Genomic DNA, 23014 nt, shown 5'->3' with positions numbered 1-23014 from the left:
CCTGGAGAAAAATAAAAGTATATTGATAAACAGATGCATATAGATGCAGGCGTGTTCGGAGCCAAGATGGGGGAGAGGCTGGAGGCCTGACAACAGGCTCGCTTACACTAACACAAGGAGGGGCCAAAATGGCAGGGGATCCCCGTTTTCACTCTATCAGGACTGGAAGAGACAGGGATTTTTGGGCATAGGCCTTAGTAGCTTCTCCCGAATAGCTGCCCAACAACCTACCGCTGAAAAAAAAAAACCTCCCATCACTTTAATCGCGTTCCAAGTGCCAGATGGACAGAAGGTAAATCACTTTGGAAACAAAATGCTGGACACCACCAGCAAAGAAATGGTATCAGTCGTGTCACCCCCCCCCAACCCCCGTGTCTGTGTGAGATTTAACTAAATGGACTTTTAATGATCTCATTACGCTACACGGGCTTTTCCTTGAAAAATGCCCCATGAAAAGTCCTCAAAATGACGCACAGCTGACAGCCTCCCTTACACAATGTCCAAGAGCTGCTCAACGAGCACTCCACATAATGATGACATGAGCTGTGACTCAGTCTGAAGGCTCGAGGAATCGCAGGATGACATGGATAACACCTATAAACACCAATATATATATTTACTGTATATGGACACCACACACGGACAGATGAGAATGGGGATAAATCAGCTGATTTTCCCCCTGTGCAAAAACACTTCATTCACATTTTGTTTCTTATTCAGATGATTTTTACGTACAGTATGTAACTGTATCCATTCTGCAGATGCATTATGTAATACCTGTACTGCATGTAAAGATGTTTGCTGGATTTTTCTCATACTCAGCTGTCAAACTAAAGCGACACCGGTTATGTCGATGGCATCGCGGCTGAGCATTGGCTTTCTTCGCAGCCACATCGGTGCTTATTGGACGCCGTGGCGGAGCAGCGGAGATGAATCTGGCTAAATCCGGCTTTTCCGCGTCGCAGCCTTTTCAGCGGAGTGCAGGAGCAGTGAAAAGCATGTTTTCCCTCAGCTGGCGCACACTCCTACCATTCATTTGTTTGGGAATAAATTAGAGAGCTTTAAGCTGGTGGAAAAGATCCTCACACAATCCAAACACAAGCGGACGCGTCCTCGCTCTTTAGCACATGTTGGAGCCAGCAGCAGACACACACACAGACACACACACACACACACACACACACTAATGATGCAGCTCAGTGGAGTGAAACCTTGCAGCAGTGGTTATTTACCAAAGACAATGTTCTTGGTAAATCACTGAGAACGTGTGGGTGTGGGTGAACTACATATCTACAATGTGTCAACTGAAAGGCACAAACATATTGCGCAGGGATTTGTTACATGCAGTTTATTCATACTACAATATATACCAGAAATATTATTTATATAAATATTCCCAACACATCCTACATTATGTATTTGTTGTTTTAATCGCCCTTTATAAGCGTTAGTGAACTTAGTTTCTGCTGAAAGAAAAGGGAAAATAAAGTGAATGGAGTGAGCTGAGTAGACGTTTTATTGGAGTTCCTCTGTGAACAGCTAATGCGTTTCCCGAAACCCCTTAATGAGTAGGAGACGGAACACACTGGTTTAATGCCGTCGCACAATGCGTAACGATCGCAGGTTTTTACTGGGCTTTCAGACCTCAGTGCCAGCCTGATAAATATTTCCACCCTGAGAGCCCTGAACGCTCCATTTTACATATTCACACAGAGCAGTCTAGACGGAACCCGACTGGAGCCTCGGTGACTCACGCTAATTCAAATGTGACCCACTAGGACGTTAATAACCCCTCTTCAAAGGCACCTCGTGAGAGTTGTGGACACCACTTAGCTCACGGTTCTAAAAATATGCCCACAGCCAAATGCAAGAAATGGGAAACTATCACGTGGCCAGTGTCTTTTGTGACTTAGCAGAATGGTGTTTGCTGCATATTTAATAAAAAGGTACACGGTCGCTGATGTAAACGTTTTTGCTTCGGATCACTTCCGATGCAAAAGTGAAACTTCTGCAAAACTAGACGTGCAGATACAAAAACAGAAGGTAGTAAAATATAACGCAGATTAATTGGTTCTTCCTCACCCACACACTGATGCTGATGGATGAATATATTTTCACTGGTGGATTCTGTCTCACCCACACACTCGTGTTCTACCACCCCTTGTTAGTCAGGCCCTCTATGTAGTCTTTACTTACTGTAGGTCCACAGAACTCAGTTACAACCGCACACATACACATTCATACAGAGTAATGACATCCACCCAGGACCCTGAATGCATCATCTGTTGTCCTCACACTGTCCATTGGGCATTTCCTTCCTGTTCTGACCTGCTACTGGTTGCTTACATGTCTATTTCCTGTCTGTGACAGGAAGTGCTGCAGCCCATTCCCCGTCTCCTGATCTGAGCCGTGCGTGACCTGCCCTTCATCGTCATCGCTGTAACAAACGGCATCATTTTCCATCGCACGCTTCATAAAACCGACAAGCGCCGAAGCAGATGAAAGCGAGACTGCGACTAATCTCATTTGAAACTACAGCGCTTGTAAATTCAAATCAATAAATTTCTAAAATATTTGCAAACAAAGGCGTTTTGAGGCCTTTCACCGCTGTACTCCTCTGCTTCAGGGCCGGCGCGATCCATCTTTAATAAGTGAATCCTACAGCTCGCTCGTATGCTTAATTACTGCCAACCAAGTTCCTATCATTAAAATCACTCACTGCCGGGGAGCTGCGTTAAATACAGTGTGGGAGGCGGCTGAGGGGCCGTGTTTCATTTAACGGCGCTCCCCTCCGGCGTGCTTAGCCGGAGCAACCCCCACGGACATGTTGTCAAACAATTCACAGCACCCATTAAAATGTAATTGTAGGCAGAGCGTGCAACGGTAGGCCAACGCTCACGTCACGCGTTATCGAACGAGGCCTTTGTTTCGGAACACAACCGTCAAGCAGAAATTAGATACCGCGCTGATTTTGTTAAATGCATTTGTGCGGAGCAGCAGCGGCTCGGATGCGTTTAGACGTTTCGCCAGATGCTTTTATTGGATACGGGTTCAGAGTCGTGCTCAGGATTTTGTACAGCACAGTGATCGAGTTACATGTTAAACCCAAGATTAAACAGCGACACGCTGCATCACTGTGTAAAACGAAGCAGTGTTTGCGTGTATCGCAATTACATTAATGTTAGTAGATGCAAATGTCTTGACTATTTAAACAGGCCTTTAATTTGACTATTGTCTTCTTCTAAAATCTAATGGGAATTAGTTCAGTTTTCTTTCCTTATTAAATCACTGCCTAAGTATTGCATTGATTATTCTTCAGCAGCGGCTATAAAACAAAAGGCTACAGAGATCGTTAGCTTCTCGCTGCCGTTTCTGGGCTCTCCTCCATCAGTCACCATTGTTTGTGCCCGCTGAGACCTTTAGCATGCACAGCGATCATTACTAATTTGACTATAAGGATCGTCTGTCAGCAGCGGGTCCGTGCGTCCGCATGCCCTCGGGCCGGACCTTCAACGCACCCGTCAGTCTCCTCGCTGACGCCTGACACGCAGTCCGCTGGTGGCATTTGGGATGAAGACGAACAGGAACATTGTTCGGTCTCCAGCTGAATTATGCATCGCCTTCGCATTTCATCAGAGACGTGGCGCCGGCTGTGCCGATCACATGCGTCAACGCTCCAACGACCCTTGAACTTCATATGAGCAGCACGGATTTCTATCTGAAAATGATCCTGCTTTATCATCAGCCGAAGAAAGTTGATAAGTCTGAGTGAGAGCAGCAAATAATAGCAAAGGACTTCTAAATTATTTCCCACACCTCTGTTGTGTTTATTCGGGTGATTTATGCCATAGCAGGAAGTCGCATAGCATTTACAGACACTTACTGATGTGTACAGGTAGCCCTCGCTGTTCATAGCCAGATAGAGTTTGGTCTGCACCCCCTGAATGGCCACCACTCGCAGCCCCACTGGAATAAGGTTGAACATGGCTGCAGAGAGAGAGACAGAAAAATTACTGTAGCGATGCACATAGGTCCAATAACAAAGAGAGTGAAGCTGCTGGTGCAAAAAATGACTCGCAGTAGATACAGTACCCTGAGAACCCGGTTAAATATGCAGGACTCACAGTTAGGTGTGAAAATTGTTAGCAGTGTTTTCTGTGGTTGTGTGGACAGAAGAGAGAGTTGTCAAAGCGAAACCACAAATAGAGGTACGACAGAAGCTCGGGGACTCGGCTCCTCTCTCCCAGGGGCGACAAAACAGATGAACAAAATCAGGGACAGCGAGGAAAACAGCGAGGAACGTGGAAACGACAATGCAGCTCGGCCACGCGCGCGCACGCGCGCCGTTTAACACACACTCATTCCACCGCGCTAATCTTCGCTCCACGTTTTTAGCGACCTGCTCCGATGAAGCCGTGCGCCCGCGTGGGAGGTGGAAAACACGCCTCGGTGCACCGACGCGTCCGCGTGGACCTTCCTGCGACCGAAGGGACCGAGCCGAGTCCGGGCCGCCGCCGGGTTCACGTCTTCCTAATTAATGTCAGCCTGTGCCGCGTGGCTCCGCGCGCGGTCGCGACACCCGCGGGCTGGAGCGAGAAAAGCACACGAGCGCCCACCTGAAAGTCTGCAGTCGCGCTTTTGCTCCCAGAAAAAAAGAAAAAAAAAACTTCTCGCGGTTGTTGGACACGCGCCCAAACGGCGACGCCATCTCCACACCGTGGATCTCAGTTCGCTACTACTGTAAACACAGCGTCCTGACTGCGGAGGCCTCCGGGCGTAGACGCGCGCGAGAGGAGGAATTAAACCTCCCTCTCGCGCGCTCGGTGTGAGTCATGGCCTCGCTATCGGCGCGGGCGTTAGCCACTTAGCCGAGCCCTATCTGGACTCGCCCGGGTGAAGTGCGCTGTCGAGGCCTGTTGATGGGCTGTTTCGCCTGCCCCGATCGTGGCCTCGCGCCGGGCTCTCATTAGAAAACGCGGGAATGCGTGAAGCCGGGCCGCGCACGCGCCTCGTTTGTTCGCTAGCAAAGCGATTCGTGTGAATCCCAGAGGTCTGTTGTCGTTTCTCTCTCCCTCCGCCTCCAAGTCTATTTTACCTGTTTCTCATATCTTCAAATGAACGTTGTCCGCTCAGTAGAAACAAAGGAAGTCAGGATATTTGACAGATACAGTAAAGACGGCTCCGCGTGCTAAGAACGGATGCCCTCCAGTATCACTTCCTGTGCATTTTGTTACGTGATGAAAAAGCTCCGTTCCCCAACGCTGGCGCTTTTCCGTGCGACTCCTTCACGCGCCTCCAACTTACACTGTGTAAATGAAATGGTTGATCACCGCCCGTTCATTCCGGAGGCTTCCTAGACGCATGCGGCGCTTTGCACGCGGAGGCCGTTGGAGGAAGGAGCGCTGTGTGGAGAGGAAGCGTCTTCCCGCCAGGAATCCGTGGTTATAGGTTGCAGATGTCACATTCTCCACAACCATTGTTGAGATTGATCCATCTTGGCTGTGCTGTGCAGCGCTGGAAGCACTGTGAAATCTCTTGTCAGTGCTGTGGCAAACTGACAGGATTTGTTGAATATTTTTAACAATAAACTCTTTTTTTTTTTTGAGCTGTAGGCAGCGTGGTGTTATGTTTAATGATTCGACTTCGTCCTCCCCTGAAACATCTTGCTGTCAAAGCGCCTCTCGTCTTTATAATTGCGGTCTTCCCTCTCCGCGTCGTCGCCGCCCTTCAAACTCCCGCCGAGACGCGCGCCCGCGCCCGTTTCATTTCGCGGGGATTACGAGCGCGTGCGTGCGGCGGAGGCTTTTTTCGAGAGGCGAAACTCAATTACTTGCGTGCTCCTCGAAGCACCTGAGCACAGCGAGGAGGACGACGGCGCTGCCGCCCACGCGCACACGGAACGGGCCTGAGGGACGGATAGCTCGCAGGCTGCCTCCGTATCTCAGTTCCACCCACGGAAGAGTCATGACCGACTCAGACCTGAACGTCCCCAATAACGCAGCCTGTTAGTCATTGCGGGAGCAGAACGTCTGCAATTAGAGCGGTCTAAATATGAGGGGATGACAAAGTGCCGGCGCTGGATCGTAAGGTGTTGGAACAACATGACAGATCGGCTGCAGCCGTGATTAAAAAAATATATGTTTAAAGAATTTTTATAAGGCGCAAAGTGCTGTATTTAGCAGTGAAGCTGTCGAGATTATTGGAAAAGCAGCTACAGGGTACATGTAATTTAAAAGTATAGATGATCTGCTAACTGTTGCTGAGAGGATAATGTAGAAAACTTACAAACCTCTAATACAAGAGTGGAGTCGTTTTTGAGCACTCTACTAGAAATCTCTATTTCTCTTTTTTTGGCTTTACTCCCTGTGGGCCTGGTGATGCAACGCAAGAAAATAGTTGACACTAAGGAGCATGGGCAACAAACCAGCGGGGTTCAGGAAACTTGTATCCGTGGTTTCAGACGCGGCCAAACTGCCGAACTGTTGCTTCCCAACAAGTTGCAGGAGCAAAGATCAAACCTCCGTGCGCGTGCGCGTGCGCGCGCGTCGGCGTGCACGCCGTTTGAGTAGGTCCTCTCCCATCATCGCAAGACACCAGTCGCTCCGAGAGGTGCTCTGCGTTGCCATGGAGACAAGCGCACCCAGCGCCTAACAACGCTATTTTTGGAGCAGTTGCAAAGAGCTTCACTCCATCTCCTTTTTCCCACAGCAGCGCTCTTTAATTTTCTCTTCGGAATCTATTTTTTGTGCCAGTGTCGGCCAGTTGTTACGTAAGTCAACAGCGGGTGCGTGCGGACGCGACGGGACGCGGTCACCGCGTGACGCCGAGGGGCCGAACGCACGTGGACGCGTCTTCTGCGCTGTATTTGAGTTTCCTGTCATCTCGTTTAGGGAACGTTTTTTACACAACTAACAGTTGTGGTTGTGCTGAGACTCCTACGCTTCCACGGAGCTGCTGTTTATACCGTGAGAACCGTGCATCATCAGGAGCTAAGTGAAAACAGAGGCGCCACTGTTTACATCTGCTTTGTGCTGAGATAACACAGCCGGCCTCGCCTTAAAGTTGCTTCAGCGCGTGCCATTTGCCCGAGGTATAATTATGGAACTGGGCCACGGTGGATTTCACACAGGTCACTAACCAGAGCAACGCTGTAATCTTTAAAGCGCGTCCACTGCAGCAGAGCATTGTGAGGTGATCTATTCCTGCTGCATTGTTGCTAGACAAGACGCGGTGCGTCAGCTCCTCCATTGATCTCCTCTTTACGCCGTCTATTGGAAAACTAAGAGCTGGTGGGTGTAATGGCAATGATAGGGATGCATCACTGCATAGTATTTGACAAACAGGCTCTCAAAAAGCCATTAGTCATCTTTGTTCAGGTGGAATAACGTTGATTAGATCAGCATTGACTGCACTGACAATAGAGATATTTATATCGTTTTTTTACATTTCACTTTTGACAAAATGTGTTTAAAAAAACGAATAAAAAATGATTCATGTACAGTAAATATAAGCAGTTACACATCTCTTTATACTGCAGCTTATGCCCTGACCAATCAGAAGGCAGAGATCTGAGTTAGGAACGAAGCAATAGAAGGCATCTTACTGTATCCGTTGTCCTCTTCCTTTGTTCCATCGATGGTTCCATCTGCCTGCAGCTGCAGGTGGAACCCTTGTCGACTGTACAGCTTTGTCACAATCCCCTTCAGCTGGGGCTCTGTGGAGACAGAGGAGAAGCGCAGGCGTGAAACCGCGTGCTCAAAGGCACATCGGCAGCAGCGTGACGCCACCTGTGGCCTTCTGAAGAAATATTTAAGGAGTCTGTTTCAGGTAAGCGCTTAAGGTCACAGTAGCAGTGAGAGCTTAATTTCCCATGCAGCTGCTTTATGAAATGAGTCTGTGTTTGCGCATACTCAAACAGATCCTATAGACACTTTACAAGGGCCATTAATGTGCATCTTAATGTCTATGCTGCAAAAACAATTAAATGAAACAAACAAATGAAAGAATCATTACGTTTTGTTGCACTTTATCATCAGACAAAAAATGCATGTTCTCACTGAAAGGGTAAAATGGTAAAACAACATTTCTCTTTAACCTGGAACCAAGGCAGCTGTTACAGTTTGACAACAGGAAGCAGGACCACAGCTGGAGAGAGGTAGAATCTCATTTAAAATGGCTCAGGGGCAACGAGGCGGCTCAGGTCTAAAATGGCCGGGGACATTTCTAACATGTCATCTCCGCTTCATCTTTCCATCCCTCACACCACTTTTCTACTGCGTGCGATCTGTCAGGTAGAGGCTGAGCGGCATGGAAAAACATCACATTTCGCCTTTGTTCAACGTTTTCATTTTTACGGAGTGGAAAAGACTTATTTGTGCAACAAATTCGAACAACACATGCCAAAGTATAAAAGGCGGTTTTGAGCAGAGCACTTGAACTGGCTGGACAGCCTGTCTGTGTTGCATCAGACTAATGATGAGAGCTAAGTGCTCTCCATTCCCTGGTTACTGTCCCTGGTGGAGTGTCCTTTACTGTGGTTTCCCACACCTTTCATCTAGTCTTTCATCTCCCTTACTTTTTAGCACAGCCTGGTCCGGTCTTAGTGAGGTTACGACACACTCACTTCTTTACATGAGCAATATTGTTTTATTTAAGATCAATGTTACTTTGTTAAAACAGGAGCTACGGCCTAAGGATGCAAATCAGCATCAGATCCACAGCTGGATGGTTTGCAGCTACACCCACAGATGTGTAAATGTCAGCAGTTATTGTAAACACAGAACATTGCTTCTCTACCTACAGTAACAGAAACGGAAAAGCTGACAAAAACTGTTACAGTGTCATGATGTTGCATAAACATGCAGCTTAACCTCCGGGTTCATCATACAGACTTTAAAAAACAAAAAGCTATGAACACAGGGAACTGAACTGGATTAAGCCTGGGAGGAAACACAGTTGCATCTTAAGGATGTGCGGTGGTCACGTCAACACACGTTGAGAACCTGACACAACTAGCAGAAGGTGCAGCTTTGGGCACGAAGGAGATGTGATCAGCTCAGATCTGCAGCTGTGGTCACTTCTTCTTCAGGCTACAAAGACAGTCAGCTCACTGCAATAATAAGAGCCTCTCTGGACCCCTTCCTGGAATATGATTACACAATAAAATATATTTTTTTTTTTTGGTCACAAAATCACACGCAGCTCATTTTGTTTGTCTGTGTTTGTAAGTATTATTAAACTGGACTATTTAGCAACATAAAATCAATAAAGGGACAATATTGTTTGCAATAAATACATAATTAATCCTTAAGACCTGTTTGATTGTCTGTGTAAATACCGTTCTCCCTCTATATATGAAACACTGAGTTGTGTAGTTTACTCAGGGGTAAATCACGAGGATTATATAATTATAAAAATTAATATTAAGTCAAGGTGCACTTGCATATGCAGCCTACTGTAAACAGAGGAAGGCGGGGAAAGGACGTCACTTTAGTTCATACTACACGCGGAGTCAGGTTTGTGAACAGCCTTCAAAGGAAGCATCCACGTTGTCAACGGCAACTTTGACAGAGTTAATTCTCGACCTGCGGTGACGCCGAATAGCCAAATATTCCGGCTACGTTGCATGTTAGACAATAAACGAGGAGTTAATGACGACGATGATAATAAGCAGCACAACACCCTGATGAAACCGCAAAACAGACCTGGTCGTCTCCGTCTCCTCTTCTTGGAGCCAAAGAGTTTGACCCGGGAGAAGACGTTGAGTCGGCTGGGCTTCTCACAGCTCCCCTTGGTTTTGCTCGGGCTGCTCACGCAGCGGCAGGCATTCGACTTCTCCCGCTCCCTCGCCTGCCTCTTCTGCCTGATGAGGGAGCTGGCGATCGCCGCGGCCATGGCCAGTTTGGCAGCTCTCCGGGAAACAACTTCCCGAGAAGCGCAGGGAGACTCTCGCTCCCTTCGAATCCAGACGACTGGATTCCGGATGGGGGACAGGTGTCCAGGCACAAGGAAGCAGCTGACGCGGCTCGGTCAGCAGCAAAGAATGTGCGCAGGGGCGTTATGAAAGAGGCAATGAAACGGTCCAAGTTGCGCAAAAAAAGCCAGTTAGAGAACCAAACGATTCATCGTTCGCTACTCTGGAATCGCCCGCTGTTCCTCCGAGGGGAAAAAGTAAAACTTGCCAAAGCGCGCGTTGCTCCGTGAAGCTGTGCGCAGATTTTCACCACAGCTCGTCGCATGTTGCCCCGTCCCCATCATTTTCCCGGCATCAGCACAAACGCGCGCAAACCCTGTGCGTGTAAGCGATTTCGCACCATCCTACACGGCCGCACGCGTCCCGCTCGCGCGCGCAGCCATAGGATGGGAACACCTGTTGGCACGCGCCTGGAGAGAGTTTGCCGTCGCCTCTGTCTGCTCGCTTTGATTCCCCTTTGAAGCTGCCGCCGACAGAAGGGCGCGTTTTTGGAGAGGCAGCGCAGAGGAGGCGACGCACTCCAACGGAACCCGCTACTTTGTCCCCTTTTGCAGGAGCGAGACGACGCACGGCAACGGCAGAAGGCGCATCGTGGTGGACGCAGCGTCCGAGCGCAGCGCGAAGCACAGACTCTGCTGTTCTACTGAGAGCATCCCACCTACAACCTGGAGAGTGAGCAGTGGGGAGGAGGGACAGGACGGCCACGCTCAGACAACACCATCAGTCTGCACACTTACAAAACCATTATCTCCATAGGCTGCCTTATAGAATGCATTACATAAGTCTAAGAGAATGGAAGATAGGACCAATGACAATATGCATTCTTATAAGTCGAGCCTGGACTGAATGTCGCTGAATAAAAGTAAAAAAATGGCTGAAACAGCTTGGTCGTGTAAGTAACTAAGCCTTTAACGTCGGGGAGAGTGAACGACGTTTAACTATGGAATATATGATTTATTAACCAAAACCTTTACGTACAGAGGTTTACAAGTTCAAAAGTGATAAAACAACTGGAAAACATCACCTGGAATCAGCAATGATATTAATGAGAGATCTAACGAAATCTATATTCTTATAAATTTGATGGCACAAGATCTGAATATGTGTGCTTGTCCACCTTTGAATGTTCATTCTCATAGACTGCGTAAAATATTGCATTTCCTATATTAGGTCAATCATATATTTACATCATGAGAATAATAGTGAAACTGTGGCCAGCTCCATTTTTCTGATATAAAGACACTGGTAGTGTCACCGCCATTCTTCTGCGCCGTTTTTAGTCCTGAAGAGCTCAGTTTACAGCCTAAGCAATGGTGCCCTCTACAGCCCTCAACCTAAACTGCATTAGCGGTTATATTTAGATAAACATTTCTTCTGTTTAATGACAGACTCTAATAAAACAATACCGCAAATCATATTTATGAAGTTTAATAAGATGTAAGTAGAGTGTTGCAATGTAGGTAAAGGTAAATATGTCAAATAACATTGAAATTAAAAGTACCAGTATATAAATATAACAGTTGTGTGTTCAGACTATCAAATCTATCAGGTTACACGTAAAAGCCTTAACACTTACGCACAATATACTGTAGTAGAGCTTAAACAGTTTGTCTTTGCATTCACCTTTACTTCAGCACCACGGACAGCGCAAAGGCGGAACCTATAAAATCACCGCTTACTGGAAAATTAAACAACGTCATTAAAAGCCAGCAACTGGTTCATTCAGGATAAACCGGGCTATTTCTCGGTAACACTTCAAACTTAATTTCAATTCAAAAGCTAAACACGGCCAGGATAAATATACAGAACCAGCAGCAGCCTACCTGAAACGGATTTTCTCAGAGGAAAAGTCATGATTCTCTACAGAGAAGCAAAAGCAGCGAGTTGCAAGCGTTCAGTCCGGAGCTGGTGAAGTGAAGAGGAGTAGTCCACATTCAGTAAAGTTCAAAGCATTGTCAGACAACTGTCAGAGGCGCAGTGGAAGAGAAAACATCGAGGCGTGGCCATCAACAGGAAGATCATTACAGGACATTAGCGACGTGCCATTATGACTTCTAAAATGCTCATTAAACATTCATTTTGTGGTCTTGTTGATCCGGCAAACATGGGCGAGTGTGCTCATGTATTGCGTCGCTCAACGAGGCCAGATTGGAGAAAAGTGATCGAAAATACAGACCGAGCCTCTACTTCCTTCTTGGGACACAGAAGATACTGCTCTCGTGTTACAAAAATGATGTAAAATGATCCGATAATGCGTTGACTAAACCGGTTATACAGGCCCGTCCACTCTGGACTGAAAAATATCGATGTCCAATCAGTTGAGACAACAGTAGGCAGTGCATTAGGCAGAGGGTTTATATAAAGGCTGTCCTGTTCTGTTTGAAACAACAAACATTTCTACAAAAAACTCCCAATACTTTGACTGGATATTTTGACTGGAATAAAAAATCATGAAGGGCACATACAGTAGCTAAATGTACAGTTTGAGATGAGGCTGTGATTTGTTTCCGTAATTGTAGACGTGAAAGTGGCTCTTTTCACTCACTGTATATACTGATAGACCGAAAAAAATCTGGGGCCTCGGGTGGTCACTGCTGTGCTATGAACACTAGATGGCGCATGTGGACTGACTATTGAAAGCATCTTGTTCACCATAAAGTAAAAGCTGCTACAGTATAAACAAAATTAAAGTTTCCTTTAATCCATGTTTTTATTGATTTTTATTAATATGACAGGACAATAACATATTCACATATTTCATATTCAAGAACTAAAACCAATGTTTGCAGTTCTGTATATGACGCACACATATACAGTCATATTAATTATATTTGAAATGGAGTTTTTTTTAAATAGTAAATAGGTTACCTACATACCGTAAACACAAAACTGTCTGTGAATAAGTAAATAAAAAGCAATTGGATTCAATCAGCCAAGCAGAACACAGTCCTTTCTAGCCCTTTAAAGGTTAATTTATTTGTGAGTTTGCCCACAAAGAGTCAATCTCAAGAGATCGCTCTAGTCCAATATATTGATCTACAGGGGGTGTGGCTTAAATGCAGAGGTAATTGTATTTGTGTTGACTTTCTCTTCTGTTGAGAAAAAAAGAGGATAAACCTTCAACAACTGACAGAAAGGTTGTTTCAAGTTTGCACCAGGACATTTAGAATTATGATTATTATTTAGTGAGATAAGTAAAAAAAGGGATGAGGAGCATTTCAGGTTCAGCTTCATTATCTGACACCTCTGAAGAAAATATAGCTCTGGTCCTTTGTAATTATTTATATTACAGAAGTGAACTGCAGTTATTTTTGACTCATTTGAAGTCTACCTCTCAAGCGGTGCTCATGCGACTAACTGCTGAGTTCATGAAAAGTGTGAAATCAATCAGCTTAATAATAAAGTCCAGAAAGAAAAAGCCTGATTTATTTGCTTGTGTACCAGAACAGGACCAGGACCGGTGCACTTAATGGGTCCCAGCGACCTGCTGCTCTTTGAGCGTCTGTCCACTAGAGAGCGACGGGTGGGAACAGCCTGCGAGATGGCAGGACTTTTATTTTATTAAATATAAACACAAAATTAATTGTATCTCTTCTTAATAACCGGGGGCCATCGTGATGATATAAAGGGCTTAATGAATTTTTAAATTCAAAGACAAAAGTGGCCTCCAAGGGCAAACACTGAATAAAGGCGAAAGTCAACCTTGCTCATGGTGTTTAATAGAGGGCAAAGTTGCATGCTGGAATCGTACCACTGATTATTTTGAATTAGTTTTTACTTTGACCCGAATGAGAAGGGACTGATCCCTGAACTCTAAAGGCTACGGATCAAACTGTTCCGCTTTGTGTCCATGCTGGTAAAGTAAAGCTGCTACAGCGGCAGCTGGCAGCGTGCTAGGCCACCAACGCCATAGTGACACCACGCGTTACCATGGAGACTGCACATATGTAGGCCCGAGTGTGTGTATGTGTGTGTGTGTGTGTGTGTGTGTGTGTGTGTGTGTGTGTGTGTGTGTGTGTGTGTGTGTGTGTGTGTGTGTGTGTGTGTGTGTGTGTGCGTGCGTGCGTGTGCGTGTGTGTGTGCGGGCGTGCGTGCGTGCATGAGACTGACAGTGTGCTTGGAATGGGGGCTGTGTAATAAAGAATCCATCACTCACTCAAGGTTCTAGGGAGGATGGGCTGCGGTACCGTCACGGCTCGCTGGCAAAGCCATGGAAATTATTGCATGATCTCTCCCACCCGTGTGGAACCGGGGGCCGTGCTCGGAGCATGAAAGCGGGGAGTCACCAGACTGAAACCGGAGGACGAGCCCCATCATTTCTGCCAGCGAGTGGAGCAGGATGAGCTCGACACTGGGGACGAGCCGCCGCAGGCTGAGAGCACGCAGAGGTGAGTAACAGGGGCGGCGCTGGCTCTGAAAGCGGGGCAGCCATTAAGAAATGATGCAGTCGAGGCGGTGGGGGGTCGAACCCTGCCTCCTCCTGTCTAACATCGTCCTTGAGCGAGATGCTGAACCCTAAGTCGCCCTCACGGGTCAGGCATCTGACAGCGAGTGGGCGAGTGAGAAGCACCGGGTCCTGGAGGAGGTCCGTTTATTGTAAATGCAGATCATTTGCCATTTTACGACCTGATATCACCGCTTTACAAACGTACCAGACTGTACTCGTCCACCGCGCTCTATTTAAAAAGCTTACAGCTAATTAGGAGCAGACAGAATGCCTGGCGTGCACCATCTAAACTCTCACCTTCTGGATCTCAGTTGGTTTTAAAGTCTGCCATATGTTCCCTCGCACGCAGAGAGAGACTGGAGGAACACAAATCTATTTTACACATCAATAAAAGCTAAATATGGCAGTGAAACACATGACTGAGGGAACTTCAGGGGCTGAGCATCAACCACTCACTTTGTAGCTGGTTCCTTGATAATGATACAAATTGTTGTGCTGGTGATTTGCTGAAGATTTTCTATCTATTCAAAGCTGTGCACAATAATTATGTGCCCTCACAAACACAGTTACTTCATTCGTGTGGGCCGGAACCTGCACAATGCCCTGTCTGGCATAAATGTTTATGCTGCTGTTTAATTATGGAAATATGACATTATAGCAAATAGCCACAAGCGTCGCTGCTATTGTGGTTGGAAGAGGTCAATAAGATGCAGGACACCAGAAGCACAAAGACACACTGAGATCATTTCATCCCTGGAGAATGTGAGGCCGAACCTTACACTGATTAAAAAAGTGTGTGTGTGTGTGTGTGTGTGTGTGTGTGTGTGTGTGTGTGTGTGTGTGTGTGTGTGTGTGTGTGTGTGTGTGTGTGTGCGCGCTCTCAGGTCCCCAGGGGGATTGTGGGTGAATCAGCGCCAGTGTTGTTGTAAGCCGGAGGAAGGTGGCTAAAAGCCCCTGTGACTGATTGCTGTTCAGGGAGACCTAGACGGTGTAAATATGTCTCATAGAACTAAGCCACGGCATGATGCTGATTCAATAAACAGGATCTGCTGAGATTATACAGCAATATACACACCAGACATGCTCACACCTTGAGGAACCTCATTCTGACCTATGGGAGAACACATGTACTGCACACACAGGCAATCAGTGCACCCAGTCCAATGAGCCTCTACGTGGCAGTTATCAGAACCACGTGCAACATTATCAGAACCACATCCAATATGTGACAGTGCCAGCATCCCAACAGGAGGTATGTGAGGGAAGAAATCGAGTGCAGGATACGCTCCCTCGCCAAAATGGATGACAGTCACATGTGTGAATCATAGATGGTGAGTCACTTGAGCTCCCTCTGGCAATATCCGTTATTTTGCTAAACTACAGGGAGACAGCGTTTAGGAGTTGAAAGAGCACCAATAGCAGCATCGCTTCGTTCTATTCAAGTTTCCCCTCTTTCGCTGAACAGAACAGACCCGTAGAAAGGCTCCCGTCGCAGAGTGGAGGGACATCTGGTATCAAAGAGAAATCAAGGAAGGAAGTTTGATAAAACTTTGTATTTATAACTCCATGCTAATTATACCCTGACGAGTAAGAGCTGCCTCAGTCCCAGAATACAGTGAGGAGATGTTGTCCTACATATCCATTCCAGGATGACACATCAAGGAAGGCAATGGAGTAAGATTAAAGGCATCATCCCAGACACCAGCTGGCTTAAACTGTCTGCTTACTGATGGAAACACAAAAGAAGGTTTTAGACGGGAGCAGCAGCACAAGGTCACACTTGCTTCTTTTTTTAAACAGTTGCTGCTTTCGGACACATTTGCTGCAAAAGGAGGATAGAGGCGCAAACTGTGCTGTTTTAGAAGTAAAAGTGCAGCTTGCACAACTTCCTGGCGGTTTCACAATCATTTCTCTCATTCCCCGGTACCAGACACGGTTCCTGAGCATTAACCGGGTCAAATGTGCAGCATTACTGAAGCTCCTCATTGCGAAGCTGCACCCTTTGGGTTTTCCCTGCAGCCGTGGATGGCGCTGGGTTTGATTCCTACTGTACGATCGTTTATGCCCACGCTGCAGCACGGCGCTAGCAGCGGTTCAACGGCGACGTTTGTTTACGAAAGAATCAGGATGAGCGTAAACACGTCGGGGCGACGGCGCGCCTCAGATTATTTCAGCGCGCTTAAAAGCCCCGCGCGTTAGGTGGAGCAGATCGACTAAGCTGGAAGTGACATGACACGAGACATGACTCAACTGTTGGGAGTGGGTGGGTAAATAGGTCACGTTCCCTGCCTCACACGCGGGCTCCCGCTTCTCCCTGGCATCGCGCTGGCTCGTTAGTGGAGTCAGCACACGGAGAAATCAATGGGAACATAATGACAATGGATGGTGGTGGACCAGAACAGGTGGGAGGGACTGTGCAGAGCTGATAGAGCCCTACAGAGGTAGCGAAAAATAGGGCAAAACGCAGCAGCAGAGCCGTAATGGCCCTCTGTGGTCCAATACAAAATGCAACACAGTCGCACGGGAGCTGCAGCTTCATTACAGCACGCTAAGAAATCAGCACAAGCCTAATATTTGACAGCTACTAACTAGTAACCACAGGAAATTAAATATATTATTAAATTAAAGTCAGGACTATCTAACTATTACTACGACTGCTAAATAAAGCACAGTGCATCCTTTAACCTTTGCTTTTGTGTGGTGATGCAACTGAAAGCATAAATTATTTTATTTTTAGAAGTCTGCTTGGTGAGAGAGAGAGACAGTCCGATATTTGATAGCAAAGGCTCGGGGGGCGGAGCGCTGCTGCATTCACAAACCACAGCACGTACATGTAGTGGGAAATCCAACCAGACACACGAGACGCGGTCCAAAATCAAACGGAGTCAAAAGTGCCCGGGAGCAAAACGAAAGAGGTGTTTGAGCTGCAGATGCGTGGAAAACAATACGGCGCGGGTCTGGGTGCTGCTGAGGCCGGGATCCTCGCAACGGAGCAGGTGGAACAGGAACGAACGCTGTGTAATATTCAGGCTTTCTGCAACCCATCGAACGGATGAAGAGGAATCCAGAAGCATTCTGCGGTGCAGAGAGCTCCTTTTGCAGCAAACAGCAGTAAAACGCATCCCATCTCTGCTGCCAATCTGCCTTCAGAGCAAAACCACCTCACCCTGTCACTCCCTATCGGCTCAGCTCTTCTAAAGCAGTTGTGCTTTCTGCCTGACTCTTGTTTCGCTCATTAAGCAGCCCAGCAGCTAAATTGACTTATTTGTGCTTATTAGTGTCCACAGGATCTGCAGTCCACTCCCCGGCTGTCAGTAGACGAGAACAAACCACGTGGACTCTTTTGTTCTATTGCACTTAGCTTGTAATTACAGTAGAAATGTGAAACTTTATAGATCACGGTTTTTATAATTGGAGACACAAACGCTTTGCTTCCGTCTGGGTCCTCCTTCTATCAAACCTTCCAGCTGACTGACAACACTGAGTCCACACATCTGGACCCGAACAGACATACTACATCCCTTCCTGAATCTCTAGGCATGACATGATACATGCCATCATCCAGGGTCAGCGTGTGCGTTTGCAGTTGGGGAGATAACATGGGGAGATTAAGACATATTAACTAATGCTCTGGCAGTGGGGCGCACGGATTAGAGACAGGAGGCCGCGTGTCACTGGCCTGTTGTGATGCGATGCTTTACGTGTGACCATCAGTGCGGATGAAGGCCTGCTTCCCTGCCTGGCTGATTGCTGCCCATTACATCACTCGGAACCCGCATCCGAGGCTCCTGCTCGCTCACATCACCAGAACAAAGCCAAGGACACATGCCTGAGGTTCTCCATAACACAGGAGACGCGCTACAATAACACACGTTTCTAAAATAATTTTTTAACCCTGGTTTAAAACGTCGAATTTGTCATTTTTAGCCTTTATTTTGGTGTGTGTGTGTGTGTGTGTGTGTGTGTGTGTGTGTGTGTGTGTGTGTGTGTGTGTGTGTGTGTGTGTGTGTGTGTGTGAGTGGAACAAAAGAGGGACAGCTGAGCGTTTGCTGGCAGGGCATGATGAGATGTGCAACGTTTAATTATCTCTACAGCCTCTGGATTAGCAAGCTAACGCTAATGGCTACCATAAGGTCGTAGGTCGCGGGGAACAGAAACACTCGACTAATCCAGAAATACAGATTAGGTGAGCAAGTGCGACCGGAGCTGCATGTGTGATGTGTGCAGCAGAATTAGATTTGAGTCTACTAATAATGACGCACAGGCCTCCTGTTGCAGCACGCAGCGCCCTGGAGCGCATGCACGCGTGGCCCAGAACGATGAGACGCTCCCCTCAGCCGGCGCTCGTTCGAGGTAACGGCCAATGGAGTGACTTAAACCAGGGCTCGAGCCACACACATCTGCAGAGTGCAACAGAGGAGGCTGCAGGGCTGAGGCTGCAGGGCTGAGGCTGCAGGGCTGAGGCTGCAGGGCTGAGGCTGCAGCAAGGAGGCTGCAGCAAGGAGGCTGCAGGGAGGAGGCTGCAGCGAGGAGGCTGCAGCGAGGAGGCTGCAGCGAGGAGGCTGCAGGGAGGAGGCTGCAGCAAGGAGGCTGCAGGGAGGAGGCTGCAGGGAGGAGGCTGCAGCGAGGAGGCTGCAGGGAGGAGGCTGCAGGGCTGAGGCTGCAGGGCTGAGGCTGCAGCAAGGAGGCTGCAGCAAGGAGGCTGCAGGGAGGAGGCTGCAGGGAGGAGGCTGCAGGGAGGAGGTTGCAGCGAGACGAGGAACGGGAGAGCGCCGCTAACATGAGTGAGCATCGCCTGACAGTTAAAGAATTACCACTTCATAAACGCTTTGCATTATTTATGTCCAGCTCATCTATTGTCTGGGCTCATGCATTTGAAATGACCATGAGAGACCACACTGGGCTATAAAGACAGGGAGAAGGAGACGGCTGCTCTACATCTGACGTAGACTATTATCATGGTAAAGTTTAATATTAGCTTTTTTCTTTTGATATATATCCTTTCTGACAACAGAACAGGGGGCGGAGCTATTGGATGACGACACACCTGCATCTGAAATACACATATCAATGCTGAGGTTCAACAGAAAGCTCTGGATTCATCCAGCTTTTCTCCATCATCTGGTAATAACTGAAGTATGTGGCTTTCACCGCCCACCAGCACCCAAGACGCCACAGTTTGTCACACACAAACGCAGCTACAGTAACATTCAGGCCCCAGATTTGGTCGTTAGAAGGTCATTATCACATGAGCTGGGTGGGACAGATCAGGCTTACAGAACAGGTAATGATGCTAGCTAACGATGATGCTAAGTCTGAATGACAAGGTGATGTAGTGAAGCACAGAGCTGTGGTGGGAGTTTGAACTCGAGGCTTCACATTTAGCCAGTTACCTGGAAACAGGCGTTAATAAACATTGATCTTGTTCAAACAAATATTAGAAATGTCTGATTTAATGCATATTATTTCTAATTGACTGACACATAGAGCAACTATGTGCTACTTTCTATCATACTAATTACAGATGGAAGGTTTTAAACTAGCTCTACTGTTGGATAAAATAATCTAATACAGCTTCACAGAGAATGATTTTATTATAGGAGGACAACACCAGCAAAGTGATTCAGGCACTGAGCGGCTCCTTGCTGTTGTAAGTACATATAGGACTTTTTGTTTCGGTCTCACGAGTAAACAACAGAAGAAACGAGGGCAGTGTGTGTGTGTGTGTGTGTGTGTGTGTGTGTGTGTGTGTGTGTGTGTGTGTGTGTGTGTGTGTGTGTGTGTGTGTTCTTGTTCTATTTTCTCAGACGTTCTATCTGGTCCTCACAACGTCCATGTCGGCAGTTACAGTACGACTTCACTGTAGATAGAACCCCTTTAAGTTTACATCGTTTACATATTACTGTACATTTAGGGAGGCGCATATATTTCACTGTACACCTGCGGTTCAGCGTCTCCTCACTATCTGCCTCTCTGCGTCCTGGCAGGTGTCGGGGACCTGCCTCTCTTTTACGTGGAGCTGACTCAGCAGTTTGCCTCATTGCCCCAATTAAAACGCCAAATGTGTGTTGACTCTAGGGGGTTAGAAGGTTCATACTGCTGATTTCACAGTTACTATAACCTACTGTACCTACGCTATTGATTGTTTCCAGTTAGCTCAGACTGAGGCCTGTATTAAGCAGGAACTTCATGAACTGATACAATAATACACGTAGTCCATTTGGGACGTAATCTGGGACGTTCGTGTCAGACGAGGCGACGGTTCGTCATATCTGAATCAGGCAGTTTTGGATCTGCATTTACAGCAAAAGCTCATAATGTAAACAATGAGGGGGAAATGAAAATTGCAGATTTTCTCATTTATACCAAAGCATGGAATTTAACAGCACATTTTAAAATCCAACAGCTGCAGGCGGCAGATTATGCCCTTCGTCGTGGGCAAATACTACTTTATTCTCACTCTCTTGCAATTTATGACCATTTAAAAACAATCAAACATGTCATGACTATGTAGGGTAGATGCAAATATGCTGTGAAAGCTGAGATAAAAAGGTAATTTATACCATAAACAGGCTCAGTGTGAAAAACAGAATGATTCATACTGCATCATACTTGAAACATTGCCCTGCTAAGAACAATTTTAATGTTCTAGCTCTGCATAAAGATGACAGAAACTACAGTAGATCCACTAATTTAAATTAAAGTTGGGGCTGTAACAATGTGGCAGGCAGTGCATCATTGAATCCTTCACCAGGCTAAACAAATAGATTCACTGGTCTACTGGTATTGTTAATAAAAACAAATGCACAGATTGTGTGTGGATTCATTCCCAATAATTATTCATAACACATCATTGCATTGAATTTCTGAAGTGTGGGCTGCTCTTTTATTTCATTCTGTGTGTTAACACGCTTTTATAATTCAGACCGCGAATTGAACCTTTATAGCTCACCAGAGGTCAGGCGCAGTAATCAGAGCACACTCACGCCGGTTTACGCTCTCCAGGCACTAATATGGCTAATAACATTATTTGTTCATGTTCAGACCTGAACTCAAACCAACGTCAGGAAGCAACACTGACCCCTGAAACATAAATGCGCTGTCTTGACTTGTGCAGATGCTGTGGGGAAAGGAACGAAGGCTGGGTGAGCAGCAGATGCTCTGTGTCAGTGGACGTCTTTACGCCTCTTTTATTGTCTCTAACAAATTTATTGAGTGCTCGATTACTGCATAAACTACAGACATTGGCTGACGCTCATCTCAGAATACCCGTTCGGGCTTTGAATGTTATTCTTGGACCTGGAACTGAAAACATTTATACAAATGCCTGACAACTTGTTGACACAGCAGTACTTTTTGAATATTTACATGAATGTTGGACGTGTGGTTACTGTAAGAACATATTTCTGTAAATAAATTCCTTTCATGTCGTGGCCACGACCACCTCCACAGTGAGACAACGTAGCGTCTGCCTCCCTCTGTTTATACTTCCACTCTGCAATATACACACAAAGTCTTGCAGTCGTCTGAATTATGGATGGGATATTTACACAGATCGGCCCATTAAGCACCGTCTTTTGTTCTGCTGCTGCTGTGGTGCAACAGAACGGAGCCAAAGAGACGGAGACGCCGAGGAGACAGGAGAGGGTGGCGTGAGAATAAGGGGGAATGAAGGAGCGGTGACACAGATTGAGCCAAAGACAGTGAGACAGAGAACAAACACGGAGGAAGAAAGTCCAGGAGCCTCTGTCAACTTGCATCCGTAGTCGTCTTCAACAGTCCTGCATCACATGACGCAGACGTATCATACCTACGTACATCAGCAAGAGTCCACTGACATGTGCAGACGATATCATCAAAGGAATTCAGCTCGGAGGAAGCGATGCTGCAGATTACTGGCCGTCAAACCTTGTTAGAGCTCAACTTGCTCTTTGTTTCTTTCAGATCATTTGTCGCTGCCAGCCTCTGACCTACAGCAGCCACAGTCCAGGGCCCCGACAGGACAAACATCAATGAAGCCTTAGATCAGATCTCAGATCAGTATCTGCAGGTCCTGGAAAGTCTTTTAAAAAGCAGCTCCATCATTTTACATTTCAGCCAGCTGAGTAATCCAGAGGCCAAGCTTCGCGTAGCTTAGCGTAGCGCTTTTGTTTTCACAGGTACCCTGTGTCCTGTGTGTAAATCACTGACAAACGTGACGCACAATGGAATTCATTTTTAAGGCCGTGTTGAGCAAAAGGCAATAAATTGTAATGTGTGGTATTAAAAGGTCCTAAAAACACTGCAGCAGCCCTGTTAGAGAAACCGCCTTCAAGATTTACTGCCTTTGCTCCCTACAGTATAATAGCTGCCATTAATTATTCAATATAATCCGACCATGTAGGGCGAATAAACACGCGGTAGTTTCTGACTAGAGCGGCCTTCGCTGCAATCTGTTGTCAGCACAAAACCTCCAACACTCAGAATTATAGAAACTAGAATTAATGGAAATCCACAAAAGCATCAATTAGTGCAACGCAGATCAGTTGAAATGCTGTTGCTATGGTAACACTATGAGGAGGCCAAGTTTGCTCATGACTGAACTGTTCGTGTTT

General features: G+C 46.7%; 1 protein-coding gene across 10 annotated transcripts in view; it reads right to left on the bottom strand.

Annotated features, from left to right (window-relative positions):
* The window catches only part of fgf13a (fibroblast growth factor 13a), a 55143-nt gene that overhangs the window by 5519 nt on the left and 26610 nt on the right, over positions 1 to 23014 (bottom strand). For 3 of the 10 annotated variants that reach the window (XM_029164334.3, XM_029164333.3, XM_029164336.3), the window contains 2 exons: positions 7604 to 7714; positions 3884 to 3987 (listed from right to left, as the gene is read on the bottom strand). In XM_029164334.3, the coding sequence (XP_029020167.1) occupies positions 3884 to 3987; positions 7604 to 7714 (215 nt within the window). Of the gene's footprint in view, positions 1 to 3883; positions 3988 to 4124; positions 4571 to 4616; positions 4975 to 5095; positions 5243 to 5304; positions 5764 to 6443; positions 6449 to 7603; positions 7715 to 9704; positions 10764 to 11796; positions 12138 to 23014 lie in introns of those variants that run through there. The other 7 variants (XM_055512563.1, XM_029164335.3, XM_055512564.1 and 4 more) reach the window with 7 other exon arrangements.

Source organism: Betta splendens, chromosome 10 (genome assembly GCF_900634795.4).
Source record: "Betta splendens chromosome 10, fBetSpl5.4, whole genome shotgun sequence".
Lineage (NCBI taxonomy): Eukaryota > Metazoa > Chordata > Actinopteri > Anabantiformes > Osphronemidae > Betta > Betta splendens.
Note: the sequence above shows the minus strand (reverse complement) of the source record. Positions and strands in the feature narration are given on the sequence as shown.